The 23,554-nt window shown below is 37.6% G+C and overlaps 1 protein-coding gene across 1 annotated transcript in view; it reads right to left on the bottom strand.

The window, feature by feature from the left end:
• Window positions 1–371: 371 nt before the first annotated feature.
• The window catches only part of JMY (junction mediating and regulatory protein, p53 cofactor), a 47,621-nt gene continuing 24,438 nt past the window's right edge, over window positions 372–23,554 (bottom strand). The window contains exons 8-11 of the mRNA XM_039352829.1: window positions 20,662–20,757; window positions 19,293–19,821; window positions 17,894–18,203; window positions 372–7,148 (exon numbers count right to left, since the gene is read on the bottom strand). Coding sequence (XP_039208763.1) covers window positions 17,896–18,203; window positions 19,293–19,821; window positions 20,662–20,757 — 933 coding nt within the window. The 3' untranslated portion in view covers window positions 372–7,148; window positions 17,894–17,895. The remainder of the gene's footprint in view (window positions 7,149–17,893; window positions 18,204–19,292; window positions 19,822–20,661; window positions 20,758–23,554) is intronic.

Genomic DNA, 23,554 nt, shown 5'->3' with positions numbered 1-23,554 from the left:
GAAGTATGGCTGTTATCTAATTGGATAAGATTTCAGTTTAACATTGCATGATCTGCCAACAGATTTGGAACTGCAAAGAGGTATTGGAATCTATTAATAACTGTGATGATGCAGTGGTTAGAATGCAGTAGTGCAAGCAAACTCTGCTCACAGCCAGGAATTCAGTGCTGACCTGCTCAAGGTTGATTCAGCCTTCCATCCTTCTAAGGTCAGTAAAATGAGGACCCAGATTCTTGGGGCAACATGCTGACACTGTAAACCGCTCAGAGAATGCTGTAAAGTGTTAGGGAGCAGTATATAAGTCTAAGTGCTATTGCTAATTATTCCACCACCACCCCAGCAATGTGACAACATCTACCCATGACAGAAACTGTATTCAAATAAATATCTTTTATTTAAGGAAATGAAGGAGCAACTCTTAAGCACCAAAACTTGAAGTATGTTGTTACATTGCATGTTTAAGAGACAGTCATTCAGGACTTTCAGTACAGGTTTGAATTTTGAAGTCATGATAGTAGAAAACATGAAGGACAAAGCAAAACAACATAATTACTGAAAGACTGCACTAAAAGAAAAATAAGCAAAAAGAAATAGTTTAAACTTTTAAAATTTTCAAAATATTGCTAAGAATGCTCATTTAGTTTATGTATCTTGTTTAATACTTTAGAATACTGAGCATTATAAAGGTATTGCAAAGGTTTGCAGGAATATGCTTTTTTTAAAGAAATGTCCATTAATAGTATCCATTAAATACAGCTGTGTTAAGTACTGCAGTGTGATTTAAATTTTACACTAAATCAATGAATAGTAATTTTTATTTTAGCTTAAAAGTGAAATGTACCATATTTTCTAGTACTTACCTATGCAATTCTATTGACAGCCTTTTGCATTTCAGTAAAATATTAACACAGCTGTGATATTGGCAACTCAAAACAATAATTAATAATTAAATAGAAAAACACAAATATAAGAGGCAAGTAAAATGTGTTATTGGGAAACCCATCTGGACATCACTGGTACTTTTAATAGGTGTAAGCAAAGGCTATAGATGACATTAGATGAGGAATAAATTCTACACACTCGATTTAACAAACGTTCACCCATCTGTTGTTTGACTAGAAGGAAAAAAGCATTCAGAAATCTGTACTATTTTCCCTGGAAGAAAGTATAAGTATAGCAGGAGAATAATTTAAATCAGGAAAATTGAATGTTAGGATAGGAAGAAATGTATCAGACAATTCTATCTGGTGATATCTGTGGCTATCTTTATCTTTTTTAAAAAATGGAATGACTCAGTCCTTGTTCTCAAAATGCCCTGTTTTGGTTTACTTTCAAGAACACACATGATGCATGAAATCTGAAAGTTGAGTCATGACAACTGGGCTTTTCATTTTTTGTTTGAAACGTTTCCCTGCTTATTGAAGTAGCTTCTTCAAACTTATCAAGTTAGGACCCACCTAAGAGAAACATTTAAAAGCAAAGTCTCTTAACACTTCTCTGCCTATGCACCTAATGAGCCTATTCAGAAATGAAACCACCCTGGAGAACATATATCAGGTCCAACTAACCAACTTGCTTAGACTGAAGTAACTATTTGGATAAGCAGCAAAACGTTTCAAACAAAAAAAGAAAAGTCCTGTTCCCATGACTCAATTTCCACACAACTCTACCTGGATGTCAGAATTTTTATCAATGATGTATAATGGTAATTCCTAAAGCATGACTATATAGGCAAACAAGTTTTGATTATTCTTTGTACAAAGTTTTTGCAAAATTCTAGGGTTTTGGGAAAAACCACAACCAAACTAGCACCTCAGGAACAAAGACTTTATCTTAGTGGCCTCTTAAATTTACTATTATTTTACCTGTATTGAAAGCATGGAACTCACACATATAATCTAAAATAGACTAGCTGGGATTGAGATTGGGGAAAATATTTGTGCATGCTTGAGTCAGCGTGGAAAATGATAACTTATATATAAGATAGATCTCTTTACCAATAAAGGACGGAAATGAGAGAGACAAATGAGAAAGGGGAAATAATCTTCTGCTTCTAAAGTGATATCAGAGGCAATGTGTAAATGTTACAAAATAAAATCATGTTATTAAAATTTGCAGTTGATATGACAAATAAATGAATAAATGAGCAATACCCAATAAACACAAAACTGCTTGTCTCACTACCATAATTTTACAGTGAAAAATAAACAGTATAAGAACACATTCATAAAAGGGATTGCCTTCAAATTTTGAACTTATGTGAAAGTTTGCATTAATATAGCACAATTAAGTAGTAGATTTCATTATCATACTCCCCTTGGGATTATACAGTTCCCAAATGACAGCAGGGATATAACAGAGCTACAAAAAAATAAAAGAATCAAAAGAAAATTCCAAATTTAGGACGTGCATATTCCCTCAGAAAAGGTGAGAATAGCATATATTTCTGAAACTACTAAATTGCTCAAAGAGCCTGTTCATTCAATTACAAAACTGTATTTAAGACAAGCTCAGGCTACCTTTTGAACAGAGATTGTACTAGGATATTTTAAATGAACTTAGTATCCAATCACTGTTAGCATACTGGCCCAGAAATGAAAATAGAGATAGAAGTGGATGTTTGTGGCAGTGACCAAATGGCTCATCAGAGATTGCTAAATTCACAAATGACAATTTAATATTAATTTATTTTAATAAAATATATGTCTAAAGTAAATTTGGTGGCTTTTATGTGTTCATTATTGGGAGATGATCGCCTCAGTTGGACAGCACAAGAAAAATATTTTCTGGTATTTTTCCTTATAAAAAATCCAAGTCCAGTTTAAATTCTTCTACTTTTAGTGTATATCCTGTCAAAATGGGAGGACATTATGATACAAACCTTAAGCAATTGTGGCCAAGATCCTGAAATTGGTCTAGATCAAATAAATTATCCAATAGACTATCAAATGAACTATAGCTAATAAGAAATCTCCTTGCAGCCACATCATTCTAACATTTTATACATTATACACTAAATTGTAAGTTAGTGCACTATGATCAAACTAGACCTTGAGACATTATTTCTTCAAAAATATATATATATATGGTGTACTGGAGATTCTTTATGGCCAGTTACAACAATATAATTGCCCAATGTTGAGTCTCAGTATGAAACAAACACATCAAACTCAGTTTTATTTCCTCACTTTGATTTAAGAAGGTAGAACCAGTTTGCCACTAAGTCTATTTCCTTTACACTTAAGTGTTGGAAAATACATTATTTTTTCACCTTAGGTACAAGACCAGGGTAAGGAATTTCCTGAAATAGGCGTTTGGCTTTTTTGTTTTTGTAATTAGAGTATGAAAATTGAAAAATAAATTTCTGGCACAAGGCATTTATAAGCCATGATAGATTTTAAAGGGCCCAATAAAAATGGGCTTTTATTTGCTTCTATTTCTGAAGCACTATTTAGGAATCCCACATAATTGTCTTAAACAACACATAGGGTTGTGCAAAATATTAGGAAACAATTATACAAGTTACATGTGAAATGTCCATATAGCTCCAATCCATGAATTATATAAGATTTTCTTCAGCAACTACATGTTTGTTTCATTCAAAACAACATTAGCTACATTTATAGGATAAAAGCAACTAGTGCTTTATTTTTCCAGCTATTAATGTAATAACTGAAAAAAATGTGTATTTTTCTGCCGAAGAATAGTTTTAATTCTAAATACAATGAAAATCTGACTGCCAAGGACTATATCAAGGTGTTAGTTTGCTTCAATTATCATCAGATTGACCAAGAAGCCTACATTCAATCCAAATATTTCTTCCCGTATGTATTTCTATGAAAAACTGCTGTTGCTTGATTAGTGTCATTCCTAGTAAAAATAAGGTGCTTTTAACTGCTGCAAGTTTCCCTAGTATGGCTTTGGAATGTTACACATTCTGCTTCATCTTTTAAAATCATTATGATTATCTTCAGTACCAGGATTATAAAGCATAACAATTAAAATAAATTACGCTCACAAATCCATACAGTTTAAATTACAATTCACTCTTTAAAGGCAATGTAAATAAAATAAATTATTGACAATTATGAAAGTTTCCTCTTCCTCACAGGGCACCATTACAAAAATGTACCAATACTATGAAAAGCTATAACTGCCTAAAATGAAGCTCAAGAGCAAAGACTTCTTAGGGTGAAATACATATGCTTCCTATATCCCTGCAAAATGCAAGTTAGTGCCATTAAACTTGTTTCTGTGATTACAATTTTTAAGGTATAAGTTGCAGTTTTGAAAAGTTCTGCAAGGAAAAGATTGAAATTAGAAACAAAGATATATATGCTAAATGACAGAACATGTAAATAATTATAAAACCCCAAGCAATTAATACGATCGTAATTCTTTTAACAATTGTATAGGAGATAAACCAATTTTGTGAGTACTACTGTTCCCCTTCATCTTAAATAAATTTTCAAATGGAAATATTTAAATGACTTGGGCCTCTATCATATATTTTCCAAATGATACTACTTGTTACTTGGCATTTACCATCCCTTTTTGTCAGTTTTATTTGTACATACGCAGATAATTTACTGATATATAAGTTATAGATTAAAAAACTAACTTAAATTTGTCATTCATTAGTAATAGGAAATAAGAGTTGCATGGCAGCATGCAACATTAGAATACTGGAATTCATCATTCAAACAATCTTTACTAAGATCTTTTCTTAAATGCTTACATACTTTATAAGTTTATTTTGAGAAATATGCAGACTTGAGCACTATGACTTTTTAGCCTGCCACAACTTTTATATACAATGGGCTTTAAGCAATAAACTTAAGAATTACTTCTAGTCAGAAAACTTTGACTAAGATAACAGCACATGGTGTTGACCAATAAACTACTGCTACTGTACTCTTAACTGACAACTGAACCAATCTTCTCATCCTAACAGGTTATGAACATTTGTACTCTAAAGGGAAAACTCTAGAAATGAGATCAACTATTGTACAGCAGCCAGTGTATATCTTCCTACAAACAAGCCATTTTTATACTCACGCCATTTTCATATTCTTGCAATAATTAAACTATATTTTTTAAAAATATTCATGCACTTTTCAAGGCAAAAATCTTAACTATAAAAGCCTGAGAGCTTCATATACTTCTCCCATAAATTCAAAATCTGTGGATGCAAAATAATGCAAAGATTTCTGTATCTTTGCACAGAAAGTCTGGTAATCGATTGGTAAGGGCCTAGGGACATGTTGCTTGAAACTTCTGCTACAAATGATTATACAAAGTTTAGCATGATCCACATATCACCTTCGTTGTAGAAGTTCATGTTTTGTGCTATGGCTAAATATTCAAACACAGTATATTTATTGTGGACACAATTAACCATCAGTGCAGTACGGACATTATGGGATTTTCTAAACTTTACAGAGTTACATTTTGCAGTTATGAATTATTGCCACAGAACCCTGCATTATCTGGGATTACAACTATGAATAATGTATTACAGCATGTTCAGTTTTTCAATGAAACAAATATCTGACGCTAATATAACCAATATTATTTTTCTGCCAAACTGTTTAGTGTTCCTATGTTAATTGAACTCATACTATTTTAAGCTTTCCTTTAGAAGACAATATTTTAGTTTATAAGGCAATAAATATCTGAAGAAATGCACCTGCCAAGTATACAATAGCAGGTATCTTTTTGTCATTAATAGACAAGGGAACTGCAAGTAAGAACCAGCTGTGCTGGGTTATGATTCATAACATATTTAAATGTTTTATGTTTTTTTCCAATTATTTGTTAAAAGAAGGGCAAAATAGTTCCAAAAAGTAAGTAAAATTACTATATGCACTCCTACCAATATGCAATCTCATAAAATATCTTTGCTACAGGACAACAGATTAGTATAGTAAATAATTTTAACATGATTTTTCCTAAGATAAGGGATCTTATCCTTTTTCAAGCATATAGTACACTTTAACAGAAGGACATGGCCAAACTCAAAATTCTCCTGAATTGAGTTTTGATCAGTTTTAACAGGACAAGACTAGCCTTGATGGCAGGAATAATGTTTAGTATTCTGACAATATAAAATGAGCTGCCTGCAGCTATTAGTCATGCTGTTTAGGAATACATTTCTTTAAGTATTCACTATATTAAAGGCTTGGTCTCCTTTAGACGATTATCCTGGAGTTAAAAAGAAATTATTTACAATAAAGTAGGGCATTACATAATTCAAATATATTTCTAACAATGAATGGGAATAATGAAAATGGAAGGGGGAGGAAAATGATTATAATTTTACAATTTAGAAGTAAAATCTCATTTCAATTTTGCATTCTCCTTAAATAAAAGTTCCTTATCAAAGAACAGTTAAACAAATAGATAAAAATAACTTTAAGTGTTTTCATTATAAAATATTGCTTCTATAAATAAAATGTATAACTTTATTATAACTCAGCCCTGCAATTAAAATGTTACTATTCGTAAGAGAACAAACACTAATTTAAAAATACAAGATGTATACAGTATCCATGGTCTTCTAAGGGTTTTGCTATGTATCATTTTAGAATGCAGAAGACTGTAAACAAATTTTTAAATACATGAATTTCATTCTTAGAGCATTTTCCATTAAACGTGTAACAATTTTTCAATTTCAAACTAATTTGTAGTTTGAATTATTAGTAGTTAAAATGCATTTTCCTTTCAAATCTACCTCCTATGCGAAATGAATTCCTCTTGGTGTAACAAGAAATTAATGTCAATGTAGCAGTACTTTTTCTTCAACACTGATATCTTCAATGGAGTCAGACTTCATACTTGTTCTAGTAAATTATGCTGGGAAGAAGCTTGGTTGCAAAAGCTGCTGACATGTTTCACACATACTGTATGTAAAAAGTGAAGAATCAGAAAATATTTTGAAAGGTTCTTTCTCTTCAGGATTATGCAAAATGTGCACTTAAATAAAGCAGCTTTTGGTTCAACTGAAATCTTCTAGTATGAATTTAAAAAATGTATTCATGCACATATCAAATAATTTCTCAGAATAGTTCTCCTAAGGTGATGACCAAACTGTTGATTATGAATGTTCAGAAGTGAAACAAATATCTTATTCATTGGAATCCTTGGACCTGTTAAAACAAAAACACAGAAATTTGAAAAACTGCTTGCAAACTAGTCTTCGAGCTACATTAAAATTGGCTACCAGTGAAAGCATTTATCCTTTCTTCCCTTCTTAATCAATCAGCTTTGTTTTGTAGAACATCTTACTGCCATTTTTTTTAAAAAATGTGCTAATAAAAAATGGCTTGTGTCATAGAATTAAAGACACACAACTGAACAATGTGCCAATCTGAATGCTGGTTTCTAATTAAAAATATAGTTAAACTGTTCTAAAGAAAGAGAAAATGGGAGCAAAATATAGTACATAAAATTTCAGGAATGCCAATTTCAAATAAAATCCAAACTCAGTCTCATTCCTTAAGCTTAGAGCAGTGGTGGCGAACCTATGGCACGGGTGCCAGAGGCCTCTCTGTGGGCACACGCACCGTCGCCCCAGTCCTAGGCCTTCAGCTGGGTTTTATAAAATCTTTTCGCTTTAGGCCTCCGCCGCCGTGTGCAAAAAAAAAAAAAAGGTTCAATCAATCAGACAATTTCAACTTCTCGGGGGAAAAAAAAGATCTTGCAAAGTTGGAATTGATTGAACTTTTTAGTCCCATCCAGGCTGCCGTTACCACGGCAGCCACGCCCACCCAGTGGGCCATACCCACCCAATCGGCTACACCCACCTGGCACTCGATGATGCATAAGTGGGTTTTGGGTTCCAGTTTGGGCACTCGGTCTCTAAAAGGTTCGCCATCACTGGCTTAGAGAAATATTAAATAGGGGCCCATGGATGGTTAATTTCATGACAAAGAAGTGCAAGATGATTAAGAACCTCTGAAAAATAAGATACCAAAAGACAACTGCAAACCACTCTAATGAGGAAATCACAGACACTTTAGGATAAACTACTATGGATGCATAGGCAGCTTTCAACTGAAGCAGTGTCACCTCATAAGACATTGAAAGCATGCCTTCTCTGTCGTTATGCCTCCCTTATGGAACTTCCTCTTGGAAATTTGGATCACCCTGACTTTGTTGGCTTTCTGGAAAATGATGAAAACCAAGGTTTTCTTCTGGGGGTATGATGTTAGAGTAGCCAAAGATATGTGTTTGCTATGAAAGTAGCACAATTTTTTATAAGGGCCTCAATTTGGTTTTTAAAATTAATTTTAATTGCATATAAGTGTTTTATCTCTATTTGCCAGCCAAAGTTCAATTGGTGATTGTATACATTTGTTTAACGATTAAAATAAGACTTTGGAAATATAATTACCATTCTAGCAAGAAAATAATTGGGCAGCTTAGAGAGCTTTCAATTAAATTGAGAGTTTAAAATGATATATACAGATAGTCCTTGAGATATGACTGATCACTTAACAGCCATTTGAAGTTGTGACAGACTCCCCAAAAGCTATGTACGACGCCATTTTGAAGTTACGGCTGCTGCAGACATTCACCTGTATGACCAACCGCACCTCTCCCTCCCCCATCCCATCCTGCCAGGACATTGCACTCCTTGGACCAACTCCCCACACACCCGTCATCCAACATCCGCTTACCTTATCTAGACCTCATGTTGCAGGCCACACATCCCTGCGCCACGTGATTACCTCCCAGAAACAGTGGCATTTTCACTGCACCTGCAATTCCTTGTGGGTACACCAAAATATCAGTCACTTCCATGAGGTTGCCATACACAGCCCAGGAACAAACTACTCCATTTTGCTGCAATGCTGTCTGCACCGTACGCACACTGAATTAAGACAGCAAAATGGAGCAGTCTGTCCTTGAGCTACATGGCAGCTGCACCATAAGGAATTGTGCGGTGAAAATGTGTACTGAAAATTATGGCCACTTCCAGAAGGCAGCCATGCAGCCTTCTTCCCCATCCTGAGGCCCGAAGATCTTCAAAAGGTATATGAGGAGGAAGGTGTAGGGCCTGGTGGGGTCAGAATCAGACCTAAGGCCTGTAGGCATTTGGTGGGAGGATAAAATGGTCTGTGGGGACCTGGTGGGTGAGGAAAAGCCCTACAGGAACCCAAGGGATGGGAAGTGGAATATGGGGTGTCTCAGAAAGTGGGAAGGCCTTGGGAAGCCCAGGATCGTGGGCCTGGACTAGACCTCCACGGACCTCCTTGATCATTGAAGCACCTCATGGTTTGTTTAATGACCTACACATTCATTTAATGGCCTCTTTAGGGACAATGGGGTGAAGGTTGTTAAGCAAAGCTGTCTCAAGTGGCTCCAGTACGGTTGTATCTTGAGGACCACCAGTATAGGAAATAGAAAATGGGTATAATTGCTATCTGCATATTAACTAATATCTGCAGAAACAAAAGTAGAAGACAAGTGCAAAGGACACTTGAGCTTTCAAAGAAGATAAAAATATAAAAAGGGTTCCAGGGTTCCTTTAACACAAAAGGAAGGAGGAAAAAAGATAAAAAAGGAAGGGGTAGGCCTATTACGGCAAGGCAATTACAGGTAATAGGGTGAAGGCTTTAGGTTTTTCCCCCAAAGAATACTGTGTTCAAAAAGATTTAAAAGAAGAATTGAGAGACAGAACTGGGAAGGCAAGATAACTGAAGAGATAATCAGAGAACTAGTTACTATGAACAAGTTTCCAACACCATACCAATTACATCTGACAGTCTTAAAAGATCTCACAGAGCATCATTTTAGATACTCTTTCTGTAATCTTTGACAAATCATGGAGGATGGGTATTAGTATCAGAGGACTGGGGAAGAGTAACTGTTGTCTCTTTTTCCATAAAAGGGGAAAAGAAAGACCCAAATAACTATGGACCAATCAGACTGCTCCAAATATTAAATCCAGGTCCAGCCACTGTATTTTAAGGTTACTGATAAACTGGAGTACAGATAATCCTTGATTTACGACTACAATTGGGTCCCAAATTTCTGTTGCTAAGTGAGACAAATTTTAAGTAAATTTTGCCCCATTTTATGCCTTTTTGTTACAGTTGTTAAGCGAGTCACTGTGGCTAAGTTAGTAATGTAGTTATTAAGTGAAATTGGCTTCCCCATTAACTTTGCTTGTCAGAAGGTCACAAAAGGTGATCACATGACTCTAGGACACTGCAACCATTATAAATATAAGTCAATTGCAAAGCATCTGAATTATGATCATGTGACCATGGGGATGCCATAACAGCCGTTAAGTGTGAAAAGTAAGTCACTTTTTTCAGTGCCGTTGAACTTTGAATGATCACTAAGTTGAGGACTACCTGTACGTCCAGCAGAGCAACCAAGATGATTACAGGCCTAGAAGGAAAAACCTATGGGGCACAGTTGGAGTATATTTGGCCTGGAGGAGATAACGCTTCAGAGAGACATAATAGCTTTCTTCAAGTATTTGAAGGGTTAAAATGAGACAGAATTGTTCAGTGCAATTACAGAAGATAGGACAAGAAACAATGAATTTAAATAGAAAATGTTCTGTAGAACAGGCAAAATGGTGGTGAGAATGCTATTGTGATGTAGGAATGTACAAGTGACATCTGAGATCATGTCCAACCGTTACATTCTAATAAATCATTCAATACTCTTTCAGCTTATGTCAGGAAGCCCAATATTGGGCTTGTACAACTATACAACAAGTACTTATGACACAATCAAAGAAATATTATGGAGTCTATGAAATCTATGAACTTTGACTTGTACTGATGATGTTATATAGTTGGATAATAAAATGTCTGCAAGCAAAAAGCCAAGTTCAGACAACACAAAGTATTCCACAGTTCAACTTGAACTATGCATTTTCTCTTCTGTTCAAAGGAACATGATCATGCTATAAGAGCATCCCCAATGAGCAGATATCTTCACAGGGGGAGTTGTGAACACAATCTTGACTTTTTAAAAAAAATTATCCTGCAAATTTCCCTGACAACAATAACTGATTACCAGTCAGAAGTAGTTCCAGACCTCGTGATCCCACAAAATTTCTGACACCCAACTTAATTATTCCTAATTCAGCTGTGATATATTTAAAACTGCAACAAAATTATTTTCTTTTATACCATTTTGGAATGTTAAACTTGGAGGTCTGTTTTTCTTACTGGCAACAACTCTTGCCTTCCAAATCACTGAAAGAAAAAAATTATTCTTCCCTCCTCCTGCCCTCCAACTTCCAGAGCTTCTTTTTAGAATATAATTTCTTGGGAATTTTTGTTTCAAGTAGTCTCTAGGGGGAAAAAATCAGCTAATAATCTGATACTTTGCAGCTAGCAAGGCAGAAGAGACATATAGACAAAACATTTGTCAATTACACCTCTGTTCATTCTGAAATATTTTCCATAAGAGAAAGTCTGGAAAGATCTACAATTCAAAACGTCTGAGGCAGTTCAAAACATTTGAGACTGTATTTTCCATTTTGGCATCACAACAAATAATTGTCTAGGACAATTTGCACTGGCAACATTTTGGTGCCTAGTTTCAGAGAGCAGGACTAACGAGACTTTGGCTCCCATGAAAGCCAATAGTCTTTAAAATACCACATGATGCCAAGGAAGGGATTCAGAATCCAATCTACCTCACATCAAGACGCTACTTTAACTCTTTCTCTCTTGGCCACTCTAGGTATCCTGGTGATCCTGTTTCACACTCCTTTCTGGCCACTCTCTACTTCCTGATTTGGTCCACATCATACTTTTTTCCTCCCCGACTGGGAACTGTAAAGATGTCACTGTCTCTGAATCCAGGTTTGCTTGTACATTTAAGCACGAAGGGCACTTAACATTTTATTTTTCCCCAAACTGAACCATTTTAGTTTCTTGCATCATATAGTCTGTTTTTATTTTTTTAGCAAGCCCTTCCTTTCCTGGGACGAATGAGGCACATGCGAAGTCTCCTGGGAAGGGAGAAGTTGCCTGCACATGTTCTGCCCGTGGGGCCGTCGAAGCTCTGGTTGCGGATGGGACTCACGTTCTTCTTTTGGCGGGACAAGGGCCTATGGATATCAGCAGGGCTGGAGTCCTCCCTCAGCTGGGATGTGGCTACAAATGCAGCCTGGTTGCAGTGGGAGCAACCGCTGGCTGGGACGCTACTACTGTTGCTGCTGCTGCTGGGAGGGGGAGCTGTGCCAGACGCCCACCTCATCTGGCCACCGGGAGGCACGTGTCAAGGTTCCAACTGACAAACCCAACCAAGCAAACACCTTTGAGACTTTCCAATCTCTTAATGTAAAACTTTATTGAGCACACCCTTTTGGTCCAGTTGAAAGCAAAACCAGCTCTGCCAAGACTCAGGCCAAACCTCCTATAGTAAAAGGAAAGCACTTCCCATCCATGGAAAGATCATGTTGCCCAATTAGGAACAATTATACTGTTCCGAGAAATTGTCTCTTAGTCGAGCCAGACATCTGGCAATTGACCTTGCTTCTCATGGTCTTCTTTTCTTATCTTTGAAGTCTGCATTCCAATTCCTCTTCCTCCCCTCAAGCTCATTGGCAAGCTAAGAAGCAATAATTGTTGCAATAGCAAAGCGAACTTCAAGCTTGATAGGGCATTTAAGTATCCAGCACAGCAAAATGCCTGGAGATAAATGTCCCTCAGTGAATCGGCTGGGAGAAGGGGGTGGGGCAGGAGAGCCGTTGGACCATTACCGGGGAAGGAGTACCAGTAGAGAGGCTGGCAAGAATAAACACCGATGATAGGTTGGCTGCAGTGGGGGGCCAGTGGAGAAATGGGTGCGAAAATGTGGCTGGAGCAAATTGTTCCATTCAAAAAAATAAACAATGATACTTAATGTGAAAAGTTTTTTGGCTGCAAAATGTTGACACAGTCCTTTTGGCTTCAAAGCTCCAGAAGCTTTTAATAGGAATAGAAGGGAACTTTTGCAGGCAGGTAACTTCTCACAGCAACCATTTTGGGATTTGAGGTTTCTTCGAAGTGGGACAGAAAAATGCACAATATACGCACGATCATGGTCGAGGGGAGTGAATGATTTTTATTCCTCCAGGAGGGGTATTGGAACTTAACTGCCAATTTTTTCATTCTCCTATCTATCAACTTAAGCAGAAATAAAACTAACAATTTGCTTCAAGATAGCTTTGACAGATTGGGGGTGAAAATAATGGCAGCATTAAAGTGCAATAAATTCTCATATCTAAAATATATATTTTTATGAAATAACAAAGGCAAAAGCTTGTTGCAGAAACTTTGCAATCAATAACTTCTCCATCTTATAAGGGGAAAATCCTTATAAACTTCATGGTGACATGGCAGCAAACAAATTAAATGAATAAATCTATTATTGGAATCCACTTACTGCCCTGCTAGTCCCTGTATTAGCTGTTATAGAAGTCACGATTTCCCAATACCCAAAAAGACATCGAAGGTTTGAAGGTCTTGTGCAGGAGACAATGACAGAAACAACTCTGGACAGAGGCAGGCTTCAATAGAGTCCTTTATTGCTCTGCTAATTCCATAATAAATGGCCTACAATAGCTAGAAAAGCTCCACCCCAAACTTCCTTGAAGGCAGCCATTCACAGTACCACCAAATTCGTAAAGGCAGATAGGAAGTCCAAAAACAAGGTGCAAGTCCAGAGGGCTATGTCTGTAAGTCATACACAAGTCCACAAGGCAAAGGCACAGGCAGAAACACGATTCAAAGCAGAGTTTTCCAAGGCCAGGAAAGTGCATGCCAAAGCAAAATAATTGTTCCTGACAAATATGCCTTCCCCCAGCCTCTACTTAAGTCAACCCAAGCCAGGTGTTCCGTATGAGGAGGGGCAGGGCGACCTTCTCGTGAGCAGCCTCACAAACCTCCATTGAGCTTGTCTCCCCTCCATTTTCCATGCCCTCAGATTGAGTGGGGGAAACAGTTGTTCCTCATCAGAGGGGATCTGCTGCCTCTCATCACCACTGCCCATCAGCAGCCGATCCTTCCTTGTGTTTGGGAGGGCAGGCAGCTAGCTCCCTGTCTGGTTGATCACCTCTCCCAATGCCTGAGGGGTCTGGGACAGCATCGTCGTCAGTCCCTTGCCTCCCCAAACAATACAGGGGAGACCTGCCATCCCCACCAGCTGGTCCCGGTTCCAATTTCTCCTCCGAACCGGGATCTGCTGGGGCCATGACACATCATCACTTGACACTAAGAGGCAAACTTTAGGCATAACAGTATAGTGCCAGGGTTAAGGCATTTGATATAGATTAGGGTGACCCACATTTAACTATGGAGCTCACTGGATGATGTTGAGCACATTCACTCCTGACTCAATCTGTCTTTTGTCAGGCTGAAAGGAGGTGATGTTCTGAACTCTCAATAATAAATGATAAAATAACAGACCATTAATTCTGTCAACACATGAAAATGGTTATTGAAAAAGAAAGCACTTGTAACCCAGTTATTTTTGCAAGTGCATAAGTCCTTGTTTTAATTTCTTCTTACAGAATATTGGCAAAAGACTAAAAACAGCAAACTTAGAATAGTCATTTGGAATAAGATTATTACAAGAAGTCAATGATCATGTGCAGTAGATATGCATAGGAGGCATAGGAAGAAGCTACAACTGAACAGCAATATATCTGGTCCGCATGTCAAATCTTCAGATTCAATTTTGGCATCTCTAGTTAAATGGGTTTGATGTATCGGAACTGGGAAAAATATCCTTGAGGTGTTATCTATTGGAATCCAGCATCTTTAGCATTTCTGACCCAGATATGGAGCCACTTAATATGCTTAGCTACTGCAGACAGATGAGACCAACACTTGTATCTATAAACTGCTTATTTAATATATAAATTATTCTGCAGTAAAATTTATATTGAAAAAAAAATACAGTAATTGTATGTTCACTAGGTTACATTATTAAATGAAAGCTCTCTTAACTGAAAAACATGCTTTAAAGACCTCAGACATGACCTTCGTTTTATTAAATTTACCAGTAATTAGCTACTAGCATGCCAATTCATTTATTAATTTGATAAGGCCATCTTTGTCAAATTGGTAACAACCATGACAGCAAGTTGAATGTAAAACTAACATAGCAAATGTTTGGATTCACTTTACAATCCAGAAATCAGATTAAGACTTAATGCCCTATTTCAGTGTGACTGAACCTTCCATTACATAAATCTGATAAAGTTAAATTGTAACTTAGAAAAATGTATGTCTTTTAATAAAGTTTGTACATCTGAAAATTCATCACCAAATTTTTTTGGCTGGCATAGGCTACATGGCTTTCCTTCTATGTTTAATATGTTTATAAATTCTGATAGAAGATAATATATGTAGCTCAGAGTTGAATTGTGGAAACTTGGTGCTTTCAAAGTTTGATTATTTGCTTGTAGGTGTTTCATCACCCAACTAGGAATGTGTTAGGTGGCAAGGAAGAATTGGCTGGAGGGAACCAAAGATGACTTTTTTCCACAGTGGCCCCTGCTCTATAGAACACTGGACATTAGAATAGCCTACACCCTTTCATAAGGGCCTATAAATCTATCTGTGTTTCCATGCCTGGGGTGCTGATGTTAAGAGCTCCATTTCCTGGTTGTATTACTAACTGGCCAAGTATCTTGCTTCTATGTATATTTAATCTCGATGATTTTAAGACTCTAGAACAGCGGTTCTCAACCTGTGGGTTGCGACCCTTTTGGGGGTCGAACGACCCTTTCACAGGGGTCGCCTAAGACTATCGGAAAACACATATTTCCGATGGTCTTAGGAACTGAGACACTGCTCTGCATCCATCTCCTCCGCCACTTGCAGAGAGAGACAGAGAGAGGCACTTTCGCTTCCCTTCTCTCTCTCTCTCTCTCTCTCTCTCTCTCTCTCTCTCTCTCTCTCTCTCTCGGACTTACCTCCTGCAGGGCTCCTGATTGGCCCTGCGCCTGGGTGCCCCACCCCCTGGGAGAAGCGCGGCCAGGGCTTCGTGGCCTTGGAGCCGCCCGGGGAAGCCCCAGGATCCCTGCTGGGAGCGGCCTGCTGGAGGCTCCACTGAGCGGGCCAGCCCTCCCGCAAGCCGCAGCCCAAGGGAGACCACCCTCTGCGATCCCCAGCCAGCCTGACCATTGGACCTGCTGGCCAGGAAGGCACGCCGAAGTCCAGGCTGCCGGGAAGGAAGGAGATTCAGCAAAGGTAGGAGAGCCGCCTCCTGGGGCCCAGCGCTGGCGGTGGCTTCCTTGCCTTCCTCCTCCCCTTCTTCCTCCTACTGCCCCCAAGGCGGCTTGGATGGGCGCCGGGGCAAAAGGGATGCCTGGGGGGGGAGCAGACGGGCTGGCGGGCCGTGTGGCACCAGCCCCTACCGCGGCTCCATTGGATGGGCGGAGGGCGAGACCGGGCAGCGGGGAGTCCCGGCTGGGACGGTGGCAGTGGTTTTTCTCGCCCTTCTCCCTCCTGCTGCCCCCAAGGCAGCTCGGGCAGGCGCCGGGAGAAAGAGAGGTGCCTGGGAGGGAGCAGTCGGGCTGGCAGAGGGGCTGTTGGGCTGCACGGCACCAGCCCTCACCGCGGCTCCATCGGATGGGCAGAGGGCGAGGCCGGGCAGCACGGAGTCCTGGCTGGGACGGTGGCAGCGGTTTTCTCCCCCTTCTCCTCTCCGTCCTCCTGCTGCCCCCAAGGCGGCTCAGGCTGGCACCGGGGCAAAAGGGGTGCCTGGGTGGAGCAGCTGGGCTGGAAGAGGGGCTGGTGGGGGTGGCGGCAGGGCTGGGCGTGGCGGGGACTCCCAACGATGCAACAGTGGCCGCCGCCGCCAGAGCCGCTGCCTCCTGTCCTGCTCCCTCTCCCCACCCATTCAGCTGAGGACACAGCGGAGGCTGGGCCGGGGGGCAGCGGGGACCCCTGACGATGCTGCCATAAGAGAGAGGAAAGAGAGAGGAACAGAGGAAAAGAGAGAAAGAGAGGAAAGCTGGATGTGGGTTTGGGGGTCACCACAACATGAGGAACTGTATTAAAGGGTCGCAGCATTAGGAAGGTTGAGAACCACTGCTCTATAAAAAGTGCAGAAAAGAGCAACAAAGATGATTAGAGGATTGGAGGTTAAAGAACGGTTACAGGAACTGGGCATGGCTAGTCTAGTGAAGAGAAGGACCGGGGGAGACATGATAGCAATGTTCCAATATTTGAGGGGTTGTCACAGAGAGGAGGGGATCAACCTATTTTCCAAAGCACCTGAAGGCCAGACAAGGAATAACAGATGGAAACTGATCAGCAAGAACAATCAACCAATGGAACAGTTTGCCTTCAGATGTTGAGGGAGTTTCATTGCTGGAAGCTTTCAAGAAAAGACTGGACTGCCATTTGTTCAAAAAAGGTGTAGGGTCTCCTGCTTGGGTGGGAGTTTGGACTAGATGACCTACAAGATCCCTTCCAACTCTGTTATTCTAATTCTAATGTTTAAAAAAGTTTTTAGTAATTTTAATTGTAATATTTTTAAAATTGCAAGCTGCCCAGAATCATTGACTGAGATGGGCGGCTATAGAATAAACAAACAAACAAACAATCAGTGTGAGTAAATGTGGAGTTTGTTCCTATATACAATAGTTTGTCTTGCCAGTTTTGGTGAAGATATGGTTTTCTTCTTACTTGAATTTGAAAAATTATTAGCTTGTAGCAATTGTATTATTGGATATAAGAGCATTTTAGTCTAATAACTTAAGAAATTAAGAAAATAAAAAATAAGAAAATGTAAACAAGAAAATGTTTACATTGTTTGTTAGTCTTAAGGCATTTTGTCTCCTATGGAAGAAAGCTTACATTAATTCCTGTAAAGGCTGCACATCTAAGAGTCTATTACTATATACTTATGGAAAAATTACCCTTAATTTTCCCAGTCTGTGCATGGTAGATTCTCTTCCTCATCTTCAGACTCTGGTGATGCTTCCTTAATCCGTCGTAGTGCTTCATGGATGCTGCGAGTTAAAGGATCATCATCAGGTAAAATTGTGAATGATTCTCTCATAATGTCCTTTTGAACCTTCTTCAGTTTCACGCCTTTTCTGATCTGTGCCAAGATGTTATTGCTGTCATCTTCATCGGGAAATGGGGGTAGATTTCTCTGTTCAACCTTCCTCAGATGGAAGCTGCCACGTTTCAGAGAAGCCAAAACCTCATCCATTGGTGAACTCACTATAGAAAATAGTAAGACTCACTGAATATAAATTTACATACTACAAGTTCTAACTTTATCTTGTGTGCAGTATTAAGGTCCAAAGTGAGAAAAGTGCTTATAAAAGTGTACAGTATTCATATCCAAAATGAGAAAAGTGCTTCAATCTAATGTGGGTGCACTTGCTGTACTTTTTGAATTTCCTTAAAGAAGTCACATATCCTCTTGGGCTTGCACAACAGCTACAACATAATCTTATGAAAATCTATGTTTGAATTACGTAAGAGGTTGACAATAGCCCAGATCACCTAAACAGCCTACATAAATAGGATAAACAATCTTATTTATGGCACATTAAATAGTTTCCAGCAATATAACTTTAATATAAGTTTAATATAACTTTTTCTTCATAGAAAGCAAAAATAAAACAAAAAAATAGATCTGAAACAAAATTCACTTATCCCTTCTTTGGATGCAGATTTTTGTAAAGTAATTGTTTCCTATTATTAACAAAACAAAGGAAACTGTTTAGATCATAGAAGATAGGGAAGTTTTTTTAAAAAAAAATAATAAACCTCTACTAATCATTTCTTGGATACAGTATGTCTACAGTATAGCGTATGTCTACTTTTTGAGGTTGCAGTTTTTTAAAAATCCTGAAACAAGTACCATCCTTAATCAGGCAACAATGGAAAGAGGCAACAATGGAAAGAGATATATTTAAATTATAAATAAATATAAACCTGATGTTGTACTTTGGTTGATGGAAACAATACTAATACAATTGGAATCATGCTATGATTAAGAAAAAGATTCACATGATAGTAACGCAGTATTCCCAACTAAGAAATTCATAATTGATTATTGATCCTCCCCCACCTTCCCATAAACATTCAAGTTATATTTCAAATGCTTTTGAAAGATCCTTTGTTTCAAATATGTGGGCCTAGGCAGATATTGTTTATGGTATATAATCTCAAAGTTTTATTTAGGGAGACAAGCTAATGATTTGAAACCTGGCTATTATGTTTGATCATTAGCCAAGCAATAGTAAACAAGCACTGATTTTACTTTTTACATAACCCCATTCAAAATAAATCAGAAATTACCTCTTCTTCTTTGCAATCCTTCTATATCACCAGTTTTCTTCAATTTTTTCTTGGCACTGACTAATTCACTGCTATCAAAAAAATGAGCTGATGGTGCAATAGTGATCAATGGCTTCTCTGCACTGCTTTGTTTAACAGGACTAGTGCTTTTTTCAGAACATTGAGTAGATTCTTCCTTAGTGGGCAGAGGTGGTGGTGGTGGCGGTGGTAGAGGAGGAGGCAATGGTGCCTCACTGATTGTATTGGAATGAAATTCATTACTAATGAGAGCTGGAAGAGAATCAGTTTGAGAAAATTCAGACATAACACTACTAGGAGATTGAAAAATATCTTCAAATTGTCCTAAACTTCTAGACTCCTGTTTTTGTAAAGGCTGGATTACTTTTTCTTGCTCCACATTATCTGTTTGTGTAGTTACTGGTGAAGATGGGGGATGATCTAGACAAGATACTGAAGTGGCTGTACTTTTTCTTCTCGCATGAGCCAGCCGAAGTCTAGTCGATTTGAGAATTACCTGCCCAGGATAGCGCTTAGAAAGTAAGAAAGAAAGAAAAAGGAATTTAAATTGTAAAATTTTACACTTCTGTAGTCCAATATGTAAACTTCCTTTTTAAAAAGTTACAGTAAGAAGTCACTTACATATTTCATATTTCAGTGCCAGAAACGTAAATAAAACAAAATATGAAAGAAAAACAATATTGAAATCACATTTTCCATAGAGGTGGAATGTAAACTATTATGAATGCTGTCATAATAGTTTATTCATCTGAAGAAGAAAATTCATTCAAAGTAAATTTTCTATTTCTGCACTATTGATGTATTGTGCAGAACATTACATGAAGAACATTTTAATTCCTCTATACTTTTTCAACAACCTTACTGATATATACACTGATTATTGGTAACCCAACAGTCAGCAAGAACTATATCAAAAATCATAATAAAAAGATAAAAAAAGATAACAAATATGTGAAACTAAGCTTTAAATTTTCCTATTTTAAAATTGATTTTTAAAAAATCATAAAAGTTTTTTCTTTTTAAACGAAATTTTTAGTCCTTTATAGATCTGAAAGGCTATATAATGTGCTTAACTAAATTGAAAAATCTATTTAGAAGATTCTAATTACTCTGAGTTGAAATTAAAATGATTTTAATATAGTAATCTTCTTTATTAATTTCCTGTGATAATTTAATTTAATTTAACATAATTTAACAACCAATCCACACATCATGTGTATTGATGATAGGGAGTTCTGGCAAATTCAGACTTCAGAGGGTAAGTTCAAATTGTTATTTAATAATTTGTTTAACAATTTATTATTTAAACTACTATATGAAAATGCAAGTGAAATCAATCTTTTCCAATTACCTGTTTAAATGTTCGAAGTCTGTCCAATGTTTTCTGTCGTTCTTGACTAACCCATGAGCTTTTTCTTTCTACCTCATCTTGCAACCGCTCCCTTTTCTGAGGATAAAAACAAATGGAAACATAGAAGAGGAACAGAAATTTGGGAGAAAAGAATAATATCCTTACATTATAACTTTCTTCTCCAGAAGACAATATAGTGTGGTCCTTAATGGAACTACATCTACATGTAAGCAGTGGGGTATCCCAAGGTTCTGTCTTAGGCCCAGTACTCTTCAGTATCTTCACAAACAATTTGGATGAGGGAATAGAAGGGGAACTCATCAAATCTGGATATGACATCAAGGAATCGGCAACACCCCAGAAGATAGGCTCAAGATTCAGAAGGATCTTGACAGTCTTGAACACTGGGCCCTATCTATAAAATCAAATTTAGTGGTGAGAAAAGTAAGGTTTTACACTTAGGCAAGAAAAACCAAATGTACAGCTGTAGAATAAGGGGGATCTGGCTCAATAGCAGTAACTGCGAGAGGGATCTTGGAGTCTTAGTGGTCAATCACTTAAATATGAGTCAGCAGTGTGCTGCAACCAATACAATTCTACGCTACATTAACAAAGGGATAGAATCAAGATCACATGAAGTGCTAATACCACTTTATAATGCCTTGGTGAGACCACACTTGAAATACTGCATATAGTTTTAGTCACCACAATATAAAAAAGATGTTGAGACTTGGAAAAGATGCAGAGAGCAACAAAGATGATTAGAGAGCTGGAAGCTAAAATATATGAAGAACGGTTACAGGGTATGTCTAGCCTAGTGAAAAGGAGGATCAGGAGTGATATGATAGCTATGTTCCAATATTTGAGGGGTTGCTACAAAAAATGGATGGAAACTAATTATGGAGAAAACCAACCTAGAACTAAAGATAAATTTCTTGACAGTGAGAACAGTTAACCAGTACCAACTTGCCTTCAGAAGCTGTAGTGCTTCATTATTGGAGGTTTTAAAGAAGAGATAGGACAGTGATTTGTCCAGAATAGTATAGGGTCTCCTGCTTGTGCAGGGGGTAGGACTAGAACACTTCCAAGGTCCTTCCCAACTATGTTATTCTGTTCTGTTCTGAAATGATCACTGAAACAAAGGTCACTAAACTTTAATGTCAAAAAGCAAATATGAAAGACATCTTAAACAGTTCTTTCTGCCCAAAAATGATGTGTATGTATATGCATGTATGTGTGTGTGTGTATGTATGTATGTGTATGTATGTATGTATATATATATATATATATATATATATATATATATATATATATATATATGTATATGTGTGTGTATATATATATATATATATATATATATATATATATATATATATGTATGTTCATATACATATTTAAAAGTAAAACATGCCTTAACATTTCAGAATGTAAAAGTGTTAAGATATATCAGCAGCAGCAGCATTTTAGCCATTGTCTATCCACTGCAGGATGAAGGCCTCTTCTGCATGTTTTCAACCTATATGATCCTGAGCTTTCTTTTGCCAACTGGGCCCGCAATACCTGCTGATGTCGTTGATCCATCTTGCTTTAGGTCTCTTTCGTGGATGCTTTTTATCACATGGGATTCATTCTATGATTGCCTTTGTCCACTTGCCATCAGCTCTTCTTGCTATGTGACCAGCCCATTTCCATTTCAATTCTTGATGATATCATATACTTTCATTTATTCTCAATCCATGTGCAGTCTTTCTACCGTGTCTTATAATGCCGAGTATGTATCTTTCCATGGCTCTTTGTGCCACTCATAGCTTTTGTATTGATTGTGAGGTGAGTATCCATGTTTCACTGGCGTATGTTAGAGCAGGTAGCACACATTGATTGAAAACTTTTCTCTTCAGGCATAGGGGGAAGTTGTTTTTGAAAATTATGCTTAGCTTGCCGAATGCCTGCCAACCACATTATCATGCCATTCAATTTATTATATCATTTTCCACTGAGATCCATTGGCCAAAGTACATGTATTGGTCTACTAGTCTAGTTCTTCTCCAAATATAATTTTTTTTCTTTAGTGAATTTATTACACATAATCTGGCTCTTTTTTAGGTTTACTTTTAAGCCAAATGGTTCTCCTGCCTCATGCAGTTCTTGTATGTGTCTTTGTAGTTGGTCTTGTGAGAAGAAAGCAGCAGCATCTGCAAATCATAAGTAATTTAAATAGTTGCCATTGTTTTTTATTCCAACTTTTGCCCATCCTTTTTGTAAAATACTTCTTCAAGGAAGGCTGAGAAAAGGAAAGGTGATACTGTATCACCTTGTCATACACCTCATTCTATATTGATTTCCATTTTAAGATAATTAAGGCAAATTGTCACTATTGTTTTTTCATATATTGATTGTAGTAAGTTTATACAAGCAGTGTATATGCCTTGATTGAGCAATGCATTAATTACTGCTTGCTGGAATACTGAGTCAAACGCCTTTTTGTAGTCAATGGAAGCCATGCACAGAGGCATGATGTACTTATTGTGCCTTTCAATGACTTGCTGAACAACCTGGATATGATCCATTGTGCTGTAGCTGCTTCTGAACCCTGCTTGCTCCTTTGTCTGTCGAAAAGAGCATATGAAAATAATAAAGACATGATGAAAAACAAAAATAAAGAATGATAAGCGGTTAGAGGAGAACAGCGATTTTTGAGATTAATCTGTCAAATCGCTTTGATCTATTGCAAGATTTGAAGAGATGAACATTACGGACCAAACTGAACAAATAGTCAAAAACTTCCTTGAATCTGCTACATCTATAGCACCACCGAAAAAAACACTTGGTACAGTCAAAAATCTCTAATGAGATTTTTATTGATTTAATGAAAAAAATGACGGAAAATGAATAC

Source organism: Crotalus tigris, unplaced genomic scaffold (genome assembly GCF_016545835.1).
Source record: "Crotalus tigris isolate CLP2741 ecotype Arizona unplaced genomic scaffold, ASM1654583v1 scf7180000018484.1034840, whole genome shotgun sequence".
Classification (NCBI taxonomy): domain Eukaryota; kingdom Metazoa; phylum Chordata; class Lepidosauria; order Squamata; family Viperidae; genus Crotalus; species Crotalus tigris.
The sequence above is the reverse complement of the archived record's forward strand: the minus strand, read 5'-3'. Positions and strand labels throughout refer to the sequence as shown.